Raw genomic sequence first — 14,903 nt, forward strand, 5'->3', positions numbered from 1 at the left:
TACAGCAGAGATCTGGTTTGCAAGAGAAGGACCAAAATCCTACTTCATGGAAAACAATCTATCCTCTCTCCTTACGAAATTCCGTTGTTTGGTTGCAGCATGTCGACGCAATTTTTCCAGCTTTAAATTACTATGACATAAATACATCAATATCGGCTATGTAGAACCTCATATTGGAGATAGTGGTTTATCTTGCTCAGCTGTATGATCTAAAGGTCCTGATGACTGAAAAGTCCACTGTAATTCTTGAAATCACCATACTTGAGTAGCGGAATTTTCTTCAAACTGATAGCTGATTAGAGTGAGCAATGAATTGAGGGGCAAAAACAAGAATGCCAATTGAGCCTAGCACCTCAAACAAAAAGAAAACAACTTAGTTTCTTCAAACAGCCTATACAGAAAATCTCATCACTGCCCAAATGCAAAGTGACAAACGGTTCAGAATTAATCAAAAAGAGTAGCAAAATTACGTTATATTAGACTCAACGATCACAAATGAAGGATATCTCATCCTTGTCAGCGTACTGTCGTAGCCATTCTAATTGTTTTGTTTGTTTGTATTAACACTGGTGGTGTATATAGTTCAAACTTCAAACTGGAGTATTAACCAGACCCAAAAAAAAGAAGGAAAAAAAAAAAAAAAACTATATATGAACATGCAGCTCGGATTTTAGTTTGATACACAAGAATGATTCATAGAAACACAATGATTCACCAGAAAACAAGTGAAAAATAAGAAAGATAAACAGATGCCTAAATCACGACTCATTCTAATTACCATCCGCCTCGTTGAAGAACAATTTGATTGTTGGATTACCTGCTTGTCTGAGATTGTGATTGACGATAGCAAAGCCCGGGCGATCTACTTCATTGGCAACAAAGCGTGTTGGAAATTCGCCCTGTTTTGATACATCTGACCCTTTCTTCTCATTCTTATGGTTTGTTTGCAGGTTAATGGTTTCTGAAGACTTCAACGACCACAAGACTTCAACAGTCTTCCAACCTTATCTCCTCCTCGATGCAGCTGCCTCTCTCCTTCTTCCCTAAAAGCCCCCGTGGTAACTTCATACTTCACAGTTTCATCTTCCCTGTCCCATGTGAGTTGACGCGGTCAATCTAACGGAAATCCTGACGGCATCTGTTGGTCTACAATTCAATTGGTTCATTGCAGACAATGCCGTAATTTTGATCATATTCATAGCCACTCGTCTTTTGCTCAAAAAGAAAAAACAATAAAGGCATATTATCTGAAATAACCTTAAAGCCATTGTATATTTGAAGTGCACTTAAACCTACAGTATATATGGCTAGTAAGTATCTCCTCTATCATTTCAGTTTACACTCGCAAGATGGAAATAACAAAGAAAATTACTCAATTTCCGCTTTGGAGCAGAAAGTCTAAAAAGCCTAATGGAGAAGGACGACTGCTGTGACACTCAAATGAGTGGTTTTGGACTGAAATTGCATAAAAACCTTCATGCATCCAAGGATAGCACAGGGTTCACAGTCCTGGAGGATATGGAAAAGAGAGAGAAGTTTATTAATGGTGAATGTTTTTGATTAACACTAGTTTTATTCATTAAATATAACTGGGGAACATATGAATGTAATGAAGGTTCGATACTCAAAACGAGGCTGTTTACCTAGTCTGTTTTCAGACTTGTTTCCATACCCCTCGGAGACTGTTCCTATTAGAAGCAATGATATCACTGAAATCAATTATAGAGCAGTAGCTCCTTTGTTTGGTAAATACTTAAAAATCAAAGTATAACTTTCTTTTTTGAACAGTAAATCAAAGTATAAATGGAAATTATAGAAACATATGTTGTAATTAGGGCGAATGCTCCAAAAGAAGCTATTTACCTGGTCTGTTTTAAGGATTGTTTCTGCAGGTGTTGGACCTGTTTCCATATCCCTTTGAGATTGTTCCTATCAGAAGCAATGGCACACTTATCACAACTCAACCATAGGGTAGTAGCTCACTTGTTTGGTAAAAACTTGGAATCAGAGTATAACTGGAAATCATAGAAACATATGATAAAAAAGGTTGGGTAATCAAAAAAAAATAAAAATGTGGTCTGTTTACAGACTTGTTTGTACAGGCATTGGACTAGTTTCCATATCCCGTGGAGATTGTCCCTGTTATTAGCTCATCATAATGGTAACGACTCAGAATCAAAGTATAACTGAAACTAAAGAAACATATGATTGTGACAATGGTCAAGTACTCGAAAAGAAACTAATTACTAATTACCTTGTCTGATTTCCGACTTGCTTCTACAAAAGTTGGACTTGTCTCCATATCCCTTGGAGATTGTCCCTATTAGATGCAATACATCGCATATCACAATTCAATCACAGAGTAATATGAAATATGAATGAAAATTACATAAACGTACATATGACTGCAATTGATACGCTCAAACCAAGCATATAATTTAACCCTATAAATATCATTAGTAGTATAAGCAAGTAGGGATCGTTCTATTCCGGGGATTGAGGGTACACCTGTCATTGTAAAACAATTAAACAATTAAAATAAAAACAAAGTATAATATTTACACAAGTATATACAATTTACGAAATTAAGGGGGTTTTAGGGTTTTAGGTTTTCGAAAAACAAAAGAAAGAAATAAAACTAAGTATAAACAAAAACACAAATACAAGAATGAAACATAAGAAACAAAGATCAAAACCAAATTCATAATCAAATTCGAATCAACCCTACAATTGTTCTTCCAAGTCATGAGAAAAAAGTTGATCATGTGAAACATTTGAAGCAAACGATTTCCCATATTTTACTTTCCTTTACTAATTAATCTAAGTGAAGGCACGAAGATCAATCCTATCAAACATGCAATCAAAGTCTAGAAAGCTAGCTAATCAAGCCATGTTCAACGCAATAAGCATAAAGAAAGGTTATCAACTTAAGTGCACAACTTAGTATGAATAAGTTCATCTAATTGCAATCCTCTTCAATTAAATTCGATTCTTGTCCAAAACCTTTACTACTTTCGATTCAAGTTCACAAAACTATTAGGTGAATCATAAACTTAAATCTAGCACCAATTACATGCAAACCTTAGATGTTTCGAACCACATAAGATAAACACATAAAAGATATTAATCAAGCAAATCTAATTGAACAAACTCACAAAAGCAACTAAAGAATCACAATCATAGGAATCGAAATCTTCATTCAATCATAAAATTTCAGAATTAAACTTTGTTCAAATATCAATGTCAACTAGAACAATTCCAACGAAATCAAACAAGGTTACAAAGAAAGAGGTTGAATTACACCGTGGATGGAGATGAGGATGGAGGATGAAACGGTTGGATTCTTGAATCTCGAAAGCAAGCTTCAAGGTGGAGAATGGATGATGATGCTCACGGCTCCTTCTTCTTCTTCTTCTTCCATGCTTGAAACGTTGAATGCACTAGAGGATGGAGAGAGCTTTCGCGTATAGAGTGATTTTCTGAATTGTCAGGTGTGTGAGACGTCTAGAGGAGGGGAGTATATATAGGGGACGGCCAAACTTGGTCTTCAAGCCGTGATTCTTCTTTTATTTTCCATGGAGTTAATTTAATAATTCCACATAGCTTCCACCAATGATAAATTGCCAAGTAAGCCCTAGTGTGTCATCCAACCAATCATAAAACTCCAAAATGATTCCCTAATATATTGTTGCCGAAATTGCATGAATATATTCTAATTTTTCTCTTTTATTTCGGCCAAAATACCTTTAGGGAATATAGGAATGAATCTAGACGCATTATGAGCTTTTTCTTGATGTCCACACTTCTTCTTTCCTTAAACTCCTCCCTAGAAAATCTCTTGGCGTAATCTTTTATTTTCCCTTTGATTTTCACGCCAATATTCTCTCTTCCTCTTGGTATTTCACGGCAAAACCCTCCAACATTGTTTCATTGCGTCACAAACCCTAATTCCATGGGCTTTTATGGGCTTTTATCCATTTTGCCGAAAATCCAAGTTATTCTAGAGAGTTCTTGGGCCTTGTTGCGTCACCTTCAAGCCTTGTCATCTTCCAACGCCATTTCTTCATTATTCCGGTCTAGTTTCTTGGTTAGCTTCGGAATCTTGCTTGATACACTTTCCTCTTTTGCACAGGGTCTCCTGGTTGGAGCAGGAAAGCTTATTTCTTCATTTCTGCTCATTTGTGTAGCCCTATGTGTCTCATCTTCACACCTCTTAACGTTGGCTAGCTCCTCTTTCCTTTCGTGAGTTCATTTCCACTTTTGAGCTCCGAGGACCTGAAAATAGAAACTATTACTAAAAATAGAAACTTTCCTAAAACGAAAATAGAAACTTTCTAAAAGTGAGGAATGGAAACTTTCCCGAAATGAAAAATAGAAACTTTCCAGAAATGAAAAATGGAAACTTTCTAAAAATGAGAAATAGAAACTACAAAATGGAAACTTTCTACAATTAGGAACTTTCCCAATCGAAGAATGGAAACTTCCCCAAACAGAGTTTCTTTAAGGGAATAACGCAGGAAATGTAGGGAAATAGCAGTTAAAACGTCGCATTAAAATGTTCCTATCAGCAATGAAGGTCAAGTAGTCGAAAAGAAGCTATTCACAGAGTAGTAGCTCGCTTGTTTGGTAAAAGCACAAAATTGAAATATAAATGAGAATTATAGAAACATATGATTGCACTGAAGATCAAGTAGTCGAAAAGAAGCTATTTACCTAGTCTGTTTTCACACTTGTATCTACAGGCGTTGGACCTGTTTCAATGTCCCTTGGAGTTTGTTCCTATTTCAATCACATATTAGTAGCTCGCTTGTTTGGTAAAAGCATAAAATTGAAATATAAATGAAAATATAGAAACATATGATTACAATGAAGGTCATGTAGTCGTAAAGAAGCTATTACCTGGTCTGTTTTCAGACTTGTATCTACAGGTGTTGGACTTGTTTCAATGTCCCTTGGAGAGTGTTCCTATTAGAAGCAATGATGGCACATATCAAACTCAAGTAAAGAGTGGTAGCTCACTTGTTTCGTGATAAACTTAGAATCAAGTATAACTGGAAATCATAGAAACGTTTGATTGTATTAAAGGTTGAGTAATAGAAATAAAAAAAAATAAAATAAACAACTCCCAAGGTATAGTCAAATAGAACAAAGGAATAAGAGATTGAGAATTTTCTGATGTTATTTACCTTCTCCAAGAATGGAGTATATATACAAGATACATCCAGACCTATTAGGAAACTAATTACCAGACCTATTAGAAAACTAATTACAACAGAATAATCCTAATAATACACAATATTCACAATCCTAATTACATGGCATGACTCACGCCAACACTCCCCCTCAAGTTGGTGCATACAGATCACGGATGCCCAACTTGTCAAGTGAGTCATAGAAGGCTTTACTTGAGAGAGCCTTTGTAAGAATATCCGCCAACTGTTCTTCAGTAGGAACGAAGGGAAACATAATGATCTGTCCATCCAGCTTCTCTTTAATGAAGTGTCGATCTACCTCCACATGCTTCGTGCGATCATGCTGAACAGGATTGTGAGCAATTTCAATTGCAGCCTTATTATCACAATAAAGCTGCATAGCCTTTTCCTGCCTGAACCCCAAATCCCTCAACAAATTTCTCAACCACAACAACTCACAAAGTCCTCGGGCCATTCCTCTATACTCTGCTTCTGCACTAGAACGAGCTACCACCTTTTGTTTCTTGCTCTTCCAAGTAACCAAGTTACCACCCACAAATGTGAAGTAGCCCGAAGTAGACCTGCGATCTGTAATATTACCTGCCCAGTCCGCGTCTGTGTACCCGGAAACATCCAAGTGACTGTGTTTTGAAAAGAGTAATCCCTTCCCTGGAGCAGACTTTAAATACCGCAAAATACGAAATACAGCATCCATATGAGTCTTACTGGGATTATGCATAAACTGACTCACCACACTAACAGCATAGGCTAAATCTGGTCTAGTGTGGGATAAATAAATCAACCGGCCAACTAACCTCTGGTATCTTGCTTTATTCGTAGGTACTTGATCAAAGTACTCTGCTAACCGATGGTTTTGCTCAATAGGAGTATCAACAGGTTGACTGTCAAGCATACCTGTTTCTGCCAGCAAGTCGAGAACATACTTCCTCTGACTCAACACAATACAATCCTTCCCACGAGCAACTTCAATTCCCAAGAAATATTTCAAATTACCCAAATCTTTCATCTCAAATTCTAAAGATAACTGATCTTGTAACCTTTGAATCTCCTCAAAGTCATCACCTGTCACAACCATGTCATCAACATAAATAATCAAGGCAGTCACTTTACCACACCGATGTTTAAGGAACAAGGTGTGATCTGAATTGCTTTGCCGGTAGCCAATTTTCTTCATGAACTTGGTGAACCTGCCAAACCAAGCTCTGGGAGACTGCTTCAAACCATAAAGAGATTTTTTCAATCTGCACACCACCTGCTCTCCAGTAGAAGTACCATATCCAGGAGGCAAATCCATATAAACCTCTTCATGCAAATCACCATGCAAGAATGCATTCTTAACATCGAACTGTTGTAAAGGCCAATCAAGATTAGCAGCTAACGAAAGAAGTACCCGAATTGTGTTAATTTTGGCCACTGGTGCAAATGTCTCATCATAATCCACTCCATACTTTTGAGTATAGCCTTTAGCCACTAGTCTTGCCTTGTACCTGTCCACCGATCCATCTAAATTGTGTTTCACAGTATACACCCACCGACAACCAACTGTCTTCTTCCCGGGTGGTAATGATACTAGCTCCCACGTACAATTCTTCTCAAGAGCATCCATTTCGACTGTCATTGCTTGCATCCACTTCTCATCCCTCATTGCATCCTGCACTTTACTAGGGAGAGACACAGAAGATAATTGATTCACAAATGCTACATACGGTTTAGACAGCCTATGGGTTGACACATAATTAGCAACGGGGTATTTAGCTTTGGCATTTAGAGTAGGTTCATAGTGCTTCGGGGGTTGACCACGGGTGGAACGACTAGGCAGAGTTTTGGTGGGAACAATATCTGACACAGAAGAAGGAACACTAGTTGACACAGAAGGAGTATTAGATAAAGAAGGATTAGAACATACCTTGGGTGATGATTGAGCAGGCGAGACCACTGAAGGAGAGGGAGAGACAGAAGAACTGTTCAAAACGGCATTGGTGACATCGGGAATTTCATCGGAAACATAATCAGAAACTTCCTCTTCAACCAACCGGTCAGACTGATCCGATAGACTGGTCAGTAACTGACTACCCAAATTCTCTTCTCCATTCGGTGGGCTGCTGTCCTCTTTTTCAAGTTCCGTTCCACCCAAATTCTCTTCTCGATTCGGTGGGCTGCTGTCCTCTTTTTCAAGTTCCGTTCCAAAACACTCCAGCCTTGAGAACTCGGATGCTAGTCTCCCATCTTGCCCACTAAACAAATCTTCATAATAACAAGACTTCTCCCCCTGACAAGGAGTCACAGGAGGCAAAAAATAACATGCATCTTCACTGAACGTAACATCCATGGTGACATAAAACTTCTGGGATTGAGGATGATAACATTTGTAACCTTTCTGATGAGAACTATACCCCACAAACACACACTTAAGGGCTCTAGCATCCAACTTTGACCTCTGATTCTTATATAGATGAACATAAGCAATACAACCAAAGACACGAGCAGGAAGAGTATTAGAAGATGGAATAGAAACATAGTTAGACAGGACCTCAAGTGGGACACGACCTTGAAGAGGGACAGACGGAAGACGATTGATTAGATGAGAAGCACACAATACGGCCTCTCCCCAAAGATACTTTGGCATGTTAGCACTAAGTAGAAGAGACCGAGCCATGTCCAGAAGATGACGATTTTTCCGTTCAGACACCCCATTTTGCTCAGGTGTCTGTGAGCATGAAGTTTGATGTATGATGCCATGGTGTTGGAAATATTCATGAAAAGAATGATTGACAAACTCACCCCCATTATCGGAACGAAAGACCTTAACATGAGCATCATATTGAGTACGAACAAGCTTATGGAATGCTGTAAAAGCAGAGAAAACAGAATCTTTGGACTTAAGTAAAACCACCCAGGATAATCGAGTAAAGTCATCAATGAATAACACAAAATATCGCATTCCAGAAAGGGTAGAATGTTTAGAAGGACCCCACACATCTGAATGAATTAACTCAAAAGGCATAGTACTAGAATGAAAACTCGAAGGATAACTAGACCTATGACTCTTAGCCAAAGCACAAGTTTCACAATGCAGGCTAGACTCACTAACTCCCAAAAACAATGAAGGCATGGACTTCTTCATAACTCCAAAAGATGGATGACCCAAACGCCTATGCCACAACCATAGCTCACTTAATCTGTCAGAATTCAATGTCAGGGCTAAAGGTTGTTCTGGTGCTTGTGTTGGCTCTGCGTACATGCAATCCAAGTGAAACAGTCTCCCCCTCAGGTCTCCCTTGCCCATGATCACCCTAGTGCACAGATTCTGAAAAATAACATACATTGGATAAAAGGTTACAGAGCATTTATTTTGTGACCCCAACTGGGATACAGACAAAAGATGATGAGACAATGAGGGTACATAAAGCACATCATGCAATACAATGGATGGTGTAACCTGAACAGACCCAATACCTAAGACTGGAAAAGACGCACCATTCGCATTAGAAACATGGGATATAGAAGGGGATGACATAGACATAAAGAAGGACTTATCATAGGTCATATGGTCAGACGCACCAGAATCAATTATCCATGTATCACTACCAGTAAAGTCAGAAACATGTAAAGCAACACCAATTTTACCTCGAGTTCCCTTAGTCAAGGAAACATTACCCTGTGAGGGATCTTGCCCTGCAATGCCGTAGAAGTCAGGTTCTGGCACCAATTGGACTGCCGCTTTGCCTCTTTGACTACCACCACGTCCTCCAGTATTACTGTCGGTAAGAGTCAAATCCACCATCCTTTTTTTTTTTTTTTTTTTTTTCAGACCCTACAAATTGTAACAAAAAGAATACCAAAGAACCAGGATGGATATGGACGGACACAAGAACAAAAAAGATGAACTGATGGACAAAGGATGAAATCAACTTGTAGAAGCAAAAGAACTAATTCACGACTTGCAGAAGCAAAAGAACCAATTCGATAAAAAGAACCAAGGCAAGAGAATCAACCAACCAAAAGAACCAATTCAACCAAATCAAAAAGGACCAAATCAAAAGAACCCTCTATTCGCAGCGGAAAGAACAAACCGAATCCGAATGGATCTCGGCTTTGATACCAAGTCAAATAGAACAAAGGAATAAGAGATTGAGAATTTTCTGATGTTATTTACCTTCTCCAAGAATGGAGTATATATACAAGATACATCCAGACCTATTAGGAAACTAATTACCAGACCTATTAGGAAACTAATTACAACAGAATAATCCTAATAATACACAATATTCACAATCCTAATTACATGGCATGACTCACGCCAACAGGTATGATATCACCAGCTCTTCTAAAAAAAAAATAAAAAATGGAAGCATATGACAACACAACGAAGATATCATGATCATCTTTATTGTGCTTGTAAAATTTAAGATTTTATGGTCTGGAGCACTGGAACTCACCTCTGCGTATTTCTTTGGTATCACAAGACATCCTGTACTCCGATTAGCATCACATGTGGTTGATGACTTCTCAAACAGAGGTATAAGATCAGAGTTTAAGCTTAGATTGGTCAAGGAAGCAAACCTCAAAGTAGATAGTATATAGAACCAACTTTTGCATCGCAGTAAGCCAAGCTTATTACTGAAACTGAAATGAACTTGGAAAAAAGAAAAAGCAAAATATCTTCAAAAATATAACTAATGTTAGAACATGATTACTTACTTCTTTGAACATCTAAAACCTATGACACAAGATTAATGGATACTTTCCGGAGACTTTTTGGAGTTGCTCAGCATTTGTCATCTTCGGCAGATTGTCAGGGTGTAAATGGTTTCCTGTGGAGATATCCACTTGAGGTGTTTCACTGTCTACTTTGGTTTCACAAGCTGTATCTCCTTTAGATGCATCCGTATTGGCTTCTTCTCCAAAATGAGGAGCAGGCGCTTGTGAAGATCCAGGAGAAAGGGACTCGACAACTTTCTCAGTAGGATCAGATGAAACTGTTGGATCTGTCTTATACGTGGCAACTGCAATAGCAGAGAACTGGCTTTGGTCAGTAGTCAGTCCCTCATTCAGTCATATACTCATATTACAATATTTTTTTACCAGTATAACAGCATAGAAGGTCAAACCAACCTATGTTTGGTTGGTGAAAAAGAACATGGAAGATAAACTATTTATGTAGTATATTTCCATTACTTATTTAGTTGTTTTGAATCCAAGTGATAAGAGAAAAAAGAAAAAATTCAGGCTTGAAGAAGCCAACGGAGAAGTTGGGTAAAATCTTCGGAACAAAACAAGCAGTTTGTAACCAATGTTTCTTCATTTCATTTATTGTCTAACTTTCCTTGTCTAATTCCTGAGAGATTTCAACCCAAGCACAGAAACACTGCCTGCTGTATTTAACAAGCGAATAAGGTATCTTCCAAAAAAAATCTGATAATCTTCAAAGACGTGTTTATATTGTGAAATTTACCATGTTAGACATACATAATTGTATACTTTGTCTCTTGCAGTGAGACCAGCTCCAAATCAAAAGTAGCTCAGTTATTTTATATATCTGCACATGATCATCAGCTACGTGCGGATATGAATGTTCGGTCCTCACTCATCCAAGCACGCTATTTTCCAACAAAGGAATACCCACAAAAAGCATAGACTGGACAGCTACAGCAGGAATCCACACATACTAAATCTCAAAACGTATATACACTATATAAAGAATTCACCATACATCACTGACCTATTTCTTTCAGCATTCTGGTCATTCGACCTGAAGCAATGGACTGATCAACTTCTAGTAAGCATTTTGAGCAACCTACACCTCCGAAATCCAGTGGTGCATACTTGTTGCATGACATAATGCACCCACAATGGAGTGGCTGCATAAGGAAACGAATTATTAGTTTCTTTCAAAAATTATTGATGATAGAATGAAAGACAGAGTTTTATGTCCTTATCTGAATCAAATTCTAATAGAATTTGTATTGATTCACAAACAGATGTCAGAAACAAAATTGGGAAAAATAAAATTATACTAAAAACAAAAAGAAGACTCACCTTCCCACAAACAGCACAGTCTCTCCAGCCTTCCGCTTCCATGTGAAAAGTTTCACAAAATATACCATTCACATAAGCAAAACTAACTTTGTAAAGGATTAAGTAAGTTACCATTTACCGAAAACTATGAGGAATATATGTATAATTAATCACATTTGCACTTTCAAACTTCACCATATGAAAAATTAACACCACACTACAGTAATTAAAAAAGTTTACACTCAAGACTAGCATTTATGTCGATCACATGGGAAAATTGCTATGCATTAGATACTTTCTTAAGTATGACCTCACAAAATAAAAAATTGCATTGGATGGGCTAGAGGTACAGTTCGGTAACTTCTTTACCTACGTCCCTTCTAAGGTAAGATTTTGCTTTGACTACGGTTTCAAGAAAGCTATTAATCATCACCAATTTGAGCTAAGGATTTCTGTTTGAATTAACTTCCTTGTGCGGATTCAAGACATTAGGTCCCAATTGTTGCTAGGATTGCAGGAGGTAATAAGTATAAGAGAATTAAAACCCAAGGATAAAACCAAACTTGAACTATAATCATCTGTTACTTCTTTTAATGCTCAGAGCTGTCCAACACATGACACTGTGGCAGATGTACTAGTCCAAGTATGAAAGCTGGGTACCTTAAATAAAATCAATCATAAGACTGAAAACCCTATGTTACAGCAGACAAGTGCTTGGGAGCATTTCAGATTTACTTAACAGAACATGCTGAGAATTGGAAAACAAAAAGAACGGTAACTCAAATTATTCAAACCAAGTATTTATTTAAACTGTTCTACATCAAAATTTAATACAAATAATAAGTTTCATATTCTACGGCAACATTTAATATAAATAATAAGTTTCCTACTTTAATCATACTCCTCCCTTTTTTCCTATGTACATATAACAAATTAAATTGCTTAAAATTCACTGGACCTGTCAACTACCAAATGTTATGTCATTGGTTCCATGCAAGCAACCCGTACGCTAGTGCCATTTGGTTGAGGAAGTGATTTGAATTAACTTGCTCTTATATTGCAGGACCCTGCAATTCCACAAAAAGTACTATCACTCTTGAGGCACGTAGATTTAGTCAATACACTTCGGGCTCTTCTTCATCCAGAAAGAGTGTGGGAAGTATCCTGGAAATACATCTTTTATCAATAATTAACATTCCCAAGAATGGTTCATGAAGTATGAGGTCAGTGCTATGAGCAAGTTCTTGGGAATTCTCCTGTAAGGAATTCACCTGTATGGTATCCTAGTGATTTGTCACAAAAAACCAAATTATACCCTGCACCTACAGTGTAGACTGAGAATGTGTCTTCAGATTTAATTCATTCTTGTGGGACCAAGAACCTTGTCCCAGTTGCTTTTAGGCTAAATTTTTTTGGGTTACACGATATTCTAAAAGATGGCGAAAGACCAAAGAAGTCTTAGACGGAGAAGACATCTTATACTTACAGACCTTTATACTTACAAAGATCTGCCATCAAACTATTTTGACCTTTTCCCAATGAAAACATCTAACGAAACTTATAGACAAGGCATTTACTTTCAAGATAACTCAAACGATCTTCGGATTAATTTGTGGTGATAATCACAAGAAAAAATATAATTGACTTCAGATAGTAGGTCATGAGTTTTGTAATTATGATTTTTCATAACAATAATCTTGTATTTTGAAAAGTTCAAATTGATCTTCAAATCACCTTACTTAACTTTAGTAGCGTAGATCAGAAAAGAAGAAAATTAAATAATACCACTAGGTGGCTCTGTGTTGTTAGTCATTACTAGTGAGTCATGCATTTCACCTCAAATTTGTTTCAAACGAACTCAAGGAAATTTGGAGAACTAAGAAAAATTTATGGGATTTATCAAAGCAAGAAATTAGGAAAAGCACACATTATTTTAAATGTTTTGCAGAAAGACATTCCATAGTCTTCTACCTAACTCAAATATTCACATATAAGATTGTTTACGTTGCACAGAGAGGAACCAACTCTTTTGTTAAATCACTGGATTGCTTTCAGGAAAAAAGCCCTCTGCTCCATTGAAAATAAGAAAAAAGAAACTTCTAAGGCACCCTCTAGGCCATGGCCATTTGGATAAAAACAGAAGCCCCCTTGCATGCAGACCGTCTAGTAACTAGCCTTGAGGCTGTGGACATTGGGGCTGCAGCCTTTCAACTAACTTGTAAAAGACTCGAAGCTAATAGCAGTTGTACATTGAGTAGGATTTATAAAGAAACGTATAAACTTATCTCGAGACAAATAGACTTAATCAAGGGCCCTTTCTTAATCTAGAGTTCTAGACCATTACATGATAGTGTAAGTAACTATCCATATTTTGACTCAGTTTCTTCATTTTTATACTAAATGGCCAAATGGGTGAAGTTGTAACTAGAAATCTTCATATTTTGACTCGACCTCTACATTTTATACACCAGTCTCAACTAGAAATCGTAACGGATTGCATTCCGTTTTCAGTCCCTCCATTAAAACCAATAGCATAAACTACCACAAACAGATGAAAAACCGTACCAAATTAAAACCAAAAGACAATGTGACAAATCAACTGCAGCATCAAATCATAATCAACCCAAAACCACACACAGAACCACAATATCAATTCAATCAGAAAAACAAAACAAAACATTTACATACAGCAACACAATCCTTTAAAGCAAAAACGAAAACAAAAAAAAACCCAATTCATTTCAATCAAAACAGACCAATATCATCACAAAATAAAAAACGTAAAAAAAAAATAAAATAAAAAAACTGGGCTGACCCGCATTTCTTGCAGAGCTGGGCGAAAGACCCATCCTTGAGCTCCCAGCCATTAACGAACTGATCACTCTCGGCCTTGCAGGAAAAGCACGAAGCTTTGGCAGCCATTGAAGCCAAGAAGCAAAGACAGTGACGGAGGCAGAGAGTATAAATGCGTGTGGGTCAAAGCCATTTCGACCTTTCCTAATTTGCGATGGCTCACAAATTGGGAATTAGGGTTTTGGGGGGTTGGTGAATCGAATTAGATTTGAACTGGGTTGACATGGAATGAATGTGGGGGGATGAATCTGATGGGCGAGATTGAAAAAGTAGGAGAATTTTGATGGTTTCCAAAGCTCAGGAAGAACCAAAAGTGGGTCAGGTTCCTCGTTTTCAAAACAACCTGCTTTTTATACTCGCTACTTTCCCTCTTCTTTTCTTTTTTTCCCATCAAATTCAGATAGGGTCGCCACATTTGAACCCATAAGTTTTTGAATATTATTTCATATAAAAGATACAAAAACCCAAAATCACAAATCAAAACAAAAATTTACCAATTACATGAAAGGGTTCTTTGATCCGCAATGAAAAATAACGAAGGAAAATAATATGTGTTACTTATTGATTATGCAATGTGCAATGTTCGGATCTAGCTTGAATGTGTATAAAATAAGATCGATTATATTAAGTCTCAAAATTAAAGCTTAACTAAGTCATTGATGAGAGGCTGATTAAATATCAATTGATAGTTTAAGAGGTAAAGAAATTAAATTTAAACAAGAAACAAGTATTTAAGGTCTGAAGATTTGTCGATCCAATTTTTCAAAGCAACTAAAAATGGTTAAGATGAGACCAATTAATTACGATAAGACTTCAGAT

The 14,903-nt window shown here is 37.1% G+C and overlaps 2 protein-coding genes across 8 annotated transcripts; both read right to left on the minus strand.

The window, feature by feature from the left end:
- Positions 1-1,224: 1,224 nt before the first annotated feature.
- Positions 1,225-14,457, minus strand: LOC121048805 (B3 domain-containing transcription repressor VAL1-like). 7 transcript variants are annotated; one of them, XM_040506345.1, is made up of 12 exons: positions 14,047-14,454; positions 11,253-11,334; positions 10,936-11,074; positions 9,958-10,219; positions 9,653-9,752; positions 4,900-4,965; positions 4,714-4,779; positions 2,255-2,320; positions 2,091-2,139; positions 1,864-1,929; positions 1,644-1,688; positions 1,225-1,509 (listed from the first exon to the last, which is right to left on the minus strand). In XM_040506345.1, exons 1-7 carry the CDS (start codon positions 14,151-14,153, stop codon positions 4,714-4,716), a joined length of 822 nt encoding a protein of 273 aa, XP_040362279.1. In that variant the 5' UTR covers positions 14,154-14,454; the 3' UTR covers positions 1,225-1,509; positions 1,644-1,688; positions 1,864-1,929; positions 2,091-2,139; positions 2,255-2,320. The 7 variants fall into 7 exon arrangements, with proteins under 7 accessions (XP_040362279.1, XP_040362278.1, XP_040362282.1 ...); XM_040506344.1 differs by having other exon boundaries at positions 1,644-1,709; XM_040506348.1 differs by lacking the exon at positions 2,091-2,139 and having other exon boundaries at positions 11,253-11,284; positions 14,047-14,453.
- LOC112202395 (retrovirus-related Pol polyprotein from transposon RE1) lies at positions 5,306-8,986 on the minus strand. The gene is made up of 2 exons (XM_040506338.1): positions 8,841-8,986; positions 5,306-8,520 (listed from the first exon to the last, which is right to left on the minus strand). The coding sequence occupies exon 2, from the start codon at positions 8,497-8,499 to the stop codon at positions 5,344-5,346; it is 3,156 nt and encodes a 1,051-aa protein (XP_040362272.1). The 5' UTR covers positions 8,500-8,520; positions 8,841-8,986; the 3' UTR covers positions 5,306-5,343.
- Positions 14,458-14,903: the final 446 nt, after the last annotated feature.

This window comes from Rosa chinensis, chromosome 5 (assembly GCF_002994745.2).
Source record: "Rosa chinensis cultivar Old Blush chromosome 5, RchiOBHm-V2, whole genome shotgun sequence".
In the NCBI taxonomy this organism is placed as follows: Eukaryota; Viridiplantae; Streptophyta; class Magnoliopsida; order Rosales; family Rosaceae; genus Rosa; species Rosa chinensis.